This window comes from Physeter macrocephalus, unplaced genomic scaffold (genome assembly GCF_002837175.3).
Source record: "Physeter macrocephalus isolate SW-GA unplaced genomic scaffold, ASM283717v5 random_375, whole genome shotgun sequence".
In the NCBI taxonomy this organism is placed as follows: Eukaryota; Metazoa; Chordata; class Mammalia; order Artiodactyla; family Physeteridae; genus Physeter; species Physeter macrocephalus.
Window position 1 is genome coordinate 1 of NW_021145599.1, and position 6,960 is coordinate 6,960.

At 45.5% G+C, this 6,960-nt stretch overlaps 1 protein-coding gene across 1 annotated transcript; it reads left to right on the top strand.

Annotated features, from left to right (window-relative positions):
• The first annotated feature begins 3,510 nt into the window (after window positions 1-3,510).
• LOC114485007 (cilia- and flagella-associated protein 251-like) lies at window positions 3,511-6,304 on the top strand. The gene is made up of 3 exons (XM_028485120.1): window positions 3,511-3,735; window positions 4,852-4,953; window positions 6,145-6,304. Exons 1-3 carry the CDS (start codon window positions 3,516-3,518, stop codon window positions 6,279-6,281), a joined length of 459 nt encoding a protein of 152 aa, XP_028340921.1. The 5' UTR covers window positions 3,511-3,515; the 3' UTR covers window positions 6,282-6,304.
• The last annotated feature ends 656 nt before the right edge of the window (window positions 6,305-6,960 follow it).

Below are 6,960 nucleotides of genomic sequence, written 5' to 3' on the forward strand. Positions count from 1 at the left end.
CTCCTGCTCATGTTGATGCCTGATAAAGTTTGAGATCCCCTGCCTTAAAGCCATACTTCTCAACCTTGGCCACACAGTCACATCCCCTGGGCAGCTTTTAAAAACTATGACTGCTCATACACCACCCCAGAACAATTAAATCAGGATCTCTGGGAATGGGGCCGAGGCCTTAGAATGTGTAAAGCTCCCTGGGTGAATCAAATGAACCACTGCCTTAGTGGATGACAGGCCAGCGTGAGAACGCCAATAAAAGGCCGGGCTGAAGCCAGCCAGAGCGCTGTGGGTGACCGCGGGGCCTCCCACTCCCCCCACCGGGGCCCTGGGAAGGCTCTGGGCGTTCCATTCAGGCTCAGAGGTTCCTCTCCCAAGCATGGACCTCGTTTAGACACGTAGCAGCACCTGCCTCTTCAACTAACACAGAGTAGGCTCGGCAAAGACATGTTATGATGCTGAAGCTGCCAGCTCTCCGCTTGTTGAGCAGTGATTTTTGGTCAGTCATTTGGGGAAAGAGAGTAAGAGGTAAATCACCTACAGAGTGGTTTGTGCCAAGAATGTTCCCTGAGCTCTTTGGAACGCTCCGGGTATGAGTAACTCCAGGCACTTTTGGATTCCTTTTTTGTCCTCTTTGGGTTAGTCTCCTATTTCTGAATTGAGTTTGAATCGTATATTGCGTTTGTAAAGTACACATATCATTTACATTATAATTTATGTATTTATAAATTATAATTTATGTTATAATTACATGCATTGTAATTAGCAAGGGCATAGGAAGTATAATAATCACAAGAACAATTACTGCCAGTTGAGTGCGGACTGTGTTAGCACTTGTCACTATATCAGCACTTTAGATACATTGTCACAGTAAGCGTCATATCAGCCCACTGCAAATGGTTTACCATATTACTCCCTCTTTCAAGACAGAAAACTGAGGATAAGGAATGTTAAGTTACTCACCCAAAGTCATATAGAAAATGGCAGAACCAGGTTTTGAACCTAGGTCTGCCATCAAAGATCACAGTGTTAGCCCCAGTCTCCTTTGGCTCATAGTAAGTGGTAGCACATGCATATACTAATAGTATTAAAATCATATAGTAGAATCTGTAAATAACATATGCTACTGGATAGTTTTACTGATACACAAAATTGTACCTAATTTAACATGCAGTTGTACATAATATAAACTCAATAAATGCTGTATATGAAAATGTTACCAATTAGAGCTGCTTGCATAGTACCAATTATGCTTCGTTTGTATCCATAACCAATGATGTTATATCTAAAGACCATTCCCGGAATGTTGCATGGAGGATATATGGCTTCTTTGAAAATATTAGGCGATTACTAAGATACAGTGTAAAAAGGGGAAAAGCAGGATACAAAAGCAGGATACAGAAAAGGATATATACACATACCAGTTTTGCAAAAAAAATAGACACATGTATTTTATATGCATGGGAAAAAGTGGAAGGAAGGTACCCCAGATCTTTCACAGAAATGATGGTTGGACTGCAAGAGGTTTGTATTTTCTTCTTGATACCTGGGGCAAGACCAGGACACTAGGATGTTCCAGACAGGCTAATATTTGGCATTGCTTCAAACTGGTGCTCTTTCCATTTTTGTTCTACATTTATTTAGTGGACAGGGAGAAATTTATCTGTTGATGAATATTGTGTACAAATATAGATTCTCTTCCTGATTCACTCCTACAGACCAAGAGAGTTCAGGTTCTGGGGAAAAAAAATTATTTCCCACTTTTCTGTGGCTCTTATTCTCTCTCCCTCTCTCTTTCTCTCTCTCTCTCTCTCTCGCTCTGTAAAATTCAAAACCCTGCAATTTGGAGGGACACATTAGTTTCAAGTGTAGACACTAAAATAAATTACTCATTTCTAGCCCTTTGTCAGGCACAGTCCAGGTTTCTGAATTTTAGCCGACTGCAGTGTGCGTGGTACAAAAATACTGCACAGAGAAGGCTGATGGGAGCGAGGCGTGGTTTTGTTTGTTTCTGTGTTCTATTTCTCTCCTCCTTGCCTTTTGCCAGTTACCAAGGAGCCCTGTGTGGAGACCTGCATTAACTGGCACCACGTTTCCATTCGAATCCACAGACATGTCGGCACTCCGTTCATTCTAGGAAATTTGGAAAATACGTAAAGAATGACTTTCCAAATCAGAAAGCAGCCCTCACAGAAGGAGTTGGGAATTGTTCCCTTTTCTTATGTTTTTGGGAGAGTTTGTGGAGGATTGGTATTCTTTAAATATTTGGTAGAATTCACCAATGAAGCCATTTGGTCCTTGGTTTTTCTTTGTGGAACCTGTAAAGTTACTAATTCAATCTGTTTACTTGTTATAGGTCTGTTTAGATTTTCTCTTTCTTCTTGAGTCAGTTTTGGTCATTTGTATCTTTCTAGGAATTTGTCCATTTCACCTAAGTTATCTGATTGTTGGCACATCATTGCTCTTACTCCTTTTAATCTCTGTAAGACTGGTACTGGTATTCCCTCTTTCATTCCTGATTTTAATAATTTGAGTCTTTTCTCTTTTTTTTCTTGGTTAGTCTCGCTTAAGATTTGTCAACTGTGTTGATATTTTCAATGAATGATGGCTTCTTAGGTCTTCATTTTAAAAATTATATCACATAAGTTGTATGTATGTTACATAGAATCTTTTGAGTATATAAAACATTGCAGGATAAAGATGGAAAAGAAAGAAAGGAAAAAAGAATCATGATGCAGTTAGTTGCCATAAGAAACTTATCACAGCCTTAGGCCCTGTATTTGACTTTCACACTGAATTATTTGCTTATTCATCTAAACTAATTTCTAAATTCTTCAGGATTCCATCTTTTAAATGAAACTAATATCTTCTTCACAAAGCAAGGATGTAGTAGATACACTGCGAGATACTTAGGTGAAAAGTGAAGAAATGAAACACTGTTCATGCCAATGCTAATAGTATTGACCAGTTGGACAGTGGATCAAGGCTGCTGTAAAGTTTAGTACCACAAAGTGGGTGGCTTCACACAACAGGAATTTATTCTCTCATGGAAGTCTGGAATCAAGGTGTCAGCAGGGTCATGCTCTCTATGAAACATGTAGGGGATAATGTGTCCTCGCCTCCTCTGGCTTCTGCAGTTACCATCACTCCTTGATGCTCCTTGGCTTAAGCTATATCCCTCCAGCCACGGCCTCGGCCATCACATGTCCATCTTGGCCCTGAGTGTCTCTTTCCTCTTTTTATGAGGACACCGGTCATATTGTATGAAAGGCCCACCCTCCTCCAGTACAACCTCATCTTAACTAATGACATCTGCCCTGAGGGACTGAGGGACTGGGGGTTAGGACTTCAACCTATCTTTCTTTGGTGGGGGGATACAGTCAACTCATAACATACATGTTCTAAGCTAACGGCGAACATTTGTCTGTTACTCTCCGATTCTTAGAAGTCTATCAAAGTGTCTTTTCTGCTTACCATGGTCTTTTATTTTTTTTTCCCCTAAACCTCTTTCCTAGATTGAAGATATGTTTAACGAAATCAGATTTAGTGAGTATGTGGACACTGGAAAACTAATTGACAAAATCAACCTACCGGATTTCTTCAAAGTTTACCTTAACCACAGGCCACCCTTCGGGAACACCATGAGTGGCATCCAGCGGAGCTTTGACATTCTTGGTTTTACCAATTCAAAGGGAAAGAAAGCTATTCGAAGAGAGGATTTTCTGAAACTGCTTCAAACCAAAGGTAAATACCTAAATAGGTATATCTCAGTAACACCCTTGAGCCATTCCCACTGGAGAGAACTGAGCTGGGAGACAGACCACCGCCCCGCCCCCCCCGCCCCCGGCATCTCTAATTTGACTGGACTTCAGCCGCGAGGATGCCGCTTACTGACCCACGTGGCTGGCAAACACGGGGTAAAGGGAAGGATGCCAGGAACCAGAAGGATGCAGTTTATGTTCCAACTTCCTGGAACTGCAAGATTCAGGGCCTTCACTCTTAAAGCAGGAATACAACAGCCAGCCATCAACCTCACAGAGCTACTACGAGACTGGGTTGCATTTGTGAAATAAAACCACACCGAAGTAAAACTTTTCATTTTTACCTATTCCTTTCCTCATCGTATTTTTTTAAAATACATTTATTTATTTATTTTTGGCTGCGTTGGGTCTTTGTTGCTACGCTCGGGCTTTCTCAAGTTGCGGTGAGCGGGGGCTACTCTTTGTTGCGGTGCGCGGGCTTCTCTCTTCGTTGCAGCGCGTGGGCTTCTCACTGCAGTGGCTTCTCGTTGCGGAGCACGGGCTCTAGGGGTGTGGGCTTCTGTAGTTGTGGCACGCGGGCTCAGTGGTTGTGGCTTATGGCCTCTAGAGCGCAGGCTCAGTAGTTGTGGCGCACGGGCTTAGTTGCTCCGCGGCATGTGGGATCTTCCCAGACCAGGGCTCGAAACCTGTGTCCCCTACATTGGCAGGCGGATTCTTAGCCACTGCGCCACCAGGGAAGTCCTTCGTCATCATTTTATGTGAGGAAGTCAAGTAGCCCTTTTCTCTGGGTGATCGTTTCATCTTAGCCAAACTGGTGCTTCTAATGTGAGGGAATTTGAAATGAAGCTAAGCACAGTCTGTCAGAATGCTGTCTTCTTTCTCTGCACAAGCCCCAACACAGCCCCCTGGGCTGGAGTCCCATCTTTAGCACCATATAAGGAAATCTCTGTGACAGTAACATGGGACTCCCTAGATTGTTTTTGTGTCCCAAGGAAACAGTGGAATCATTCTCTTGAAGACCTCAGAATGATGACGCTAAACTGACGGGAGGCTCAGTCCCACGAGCTGAACAGCCTCCTTTTCCCTCTGTGATGCCCAGGTGAGCACATGACGGAAGAGGAGATGTCTGACTGCTTCGCTACACTGTTCGGACTGAATCCTGAGGGCTGGAAGTCCGAGCCCGCAGCCTCTTCTGTCAAAGGTACTACAGTGGGCTCTGTCTGCACACGTAGCTGAGGGGCACTAGTTTGTTGGCGGCTTAAGTGCATTTATGTCTTCTAACTGGCGCAAGCCACTCTCCTTCATGCCATGCACACAACAAAGCAAGTCTGTTGGGAACCCAACATGAATAAGTTATAAAAAGACCAGGGAGTGGTGGTCATGTCTAAGAGATGAAAGCTTTTGTTCCTGTGCTCCGTCCTTCCTTTGTGTCTCCCAGCCTCGTTTCTTCCCTTTATTCCCCCGATCCAGTCCTCATCTTTCCAGCTTGGGTAGGCGAATCCTGGCCACTAGTAGAGGATACAGTTCGGAAGCTCTTTCAGAAGAGGTATTGTCAGGAGAGCCTTGGATGAGGAGAGGGCAGGGACTCGGCAGGCAGGCGTGAGCCCGACTTCAAGCTGCCAGAGCTTGAACATCTTTAAAGATCATCCTGGGACTTCGCTGGCGGTCCAGTGGTCAGGACTCTGAGCTTCCACTGCAGAGGGCGTGGGTTCGATCCCTGGTCGGGGAACTAAGGTCCCGCATGCTGTGCAGTGTGACACCCCCCCCCCGCAAAAAATCCTCCTCTCCCTTCCTGTCTGAGGATTTCCCACCTCTTTCTTTTAGCTCACTGACCCCCTTGTGCTGGAACGTGTCCATGTACAACCCCAAGTGCTGCCCTGCTGCCCCCATGGGGTCGGGAGCAAAGACTCCTCACCAGGCTTCCGTCTCCCTCTCCTTCTGTTGTCTGTTCCCAATTTCAAATTGAACAGAGTTCCTAACACAGATAGTTCTAGACTCCAGGATCTGATTGGTCATTTCCAACCTGCAAGCTCCTCTATGCCATTCCTTGTGTACCTGGGATCTCAGAATGTAACTTTCCCAATTGTTTTATGTACACACACGTATACAGTGTTCCTGAGTGTCTCGAAACAGTAAAATCAACGATGCCTTGTAGTTGAGGCTTTCCAATGAAGTGTGCAGAGATTTGGGTAACAGTGCTCCAAACCCAAACCACAAAGGAGGGATTTTAACCACTTTCCACCCAAAGGTTTTCACGGAATCAGGGCCAAATCCCAGCACAAAGCTCCTCTCACTTTTCTTTGGTATCATTTCCTCATATTTTTGGAAAATGCTTCTGAGTTAGAAACCTAATTGTTATGAAGGCATTTGCTTTCTTTTCTTGTTTGGTTAGGTTCAGAAATTTGCTTTGAAGAAGAACTTCCAGACGAAATCACTGCAGAAATATTCACGACTCAAATTCTTGGCCTAACCATTTCCCAAGATTCTGGACAAGATCCTACGGTCAGTGAAGTTGAAAGGAGAGCCTGAAGCACAAAGGACTGTGTGTGTGTGTGTGTGTGTGTGTGTGTGTGTGTGTGTGTGTGTGTGTGTTTTCCACGAGGCACTGCTTTTCCCGCATTTCCCTACCCCTACTCTAATCTTCAGAACGTTTAGACATTAAAAGCAAATTTCTGTTAAGCAATGGAATTCACAAAGTTGGACATTCCACTGTTTCTGAAATAGAAAAGTGGGTGGAGGCAAGAAAAACACTGGCAGCTGGATGCAAAGGGTGGCCGGAGACCCCGGCCGCCATTCTCATGCCTAATCCACGGCAGTGCTGCCTGGAGGGGGTTCGGACGGGACGAGAAGGTGGTGTGGTCCCCGGGGGCAGAGGGGGCCTCAGCCAGCAGCAGGCCTTCCTCGTGGCAAGCGTGGCCTTATTTCTATCCCCTCAAGTGGCACCTGGACCCTTGGCCTAATGTGGCCTGATCCGGATCAGCCCAGCCTATTAGGCTGGGGCGCGGGTGTTGGGTGCTCTGGGCTCCCGAGAGCCCCGGCTTGTGGCTTCTTATCAGCAAAACCCCTGAGCAGTTGTGTGCGACCGTTATGAAAGGCATCGCTGGCCATGCTTAACGCCGGTGGCACCTTCCAGAGAGAACGCGGAAGAAGAGCAGCCCCGGAGCCCCGTGTGGGGTGCAGCTGGACCAGAAACCGCCCGCCGGCCTCC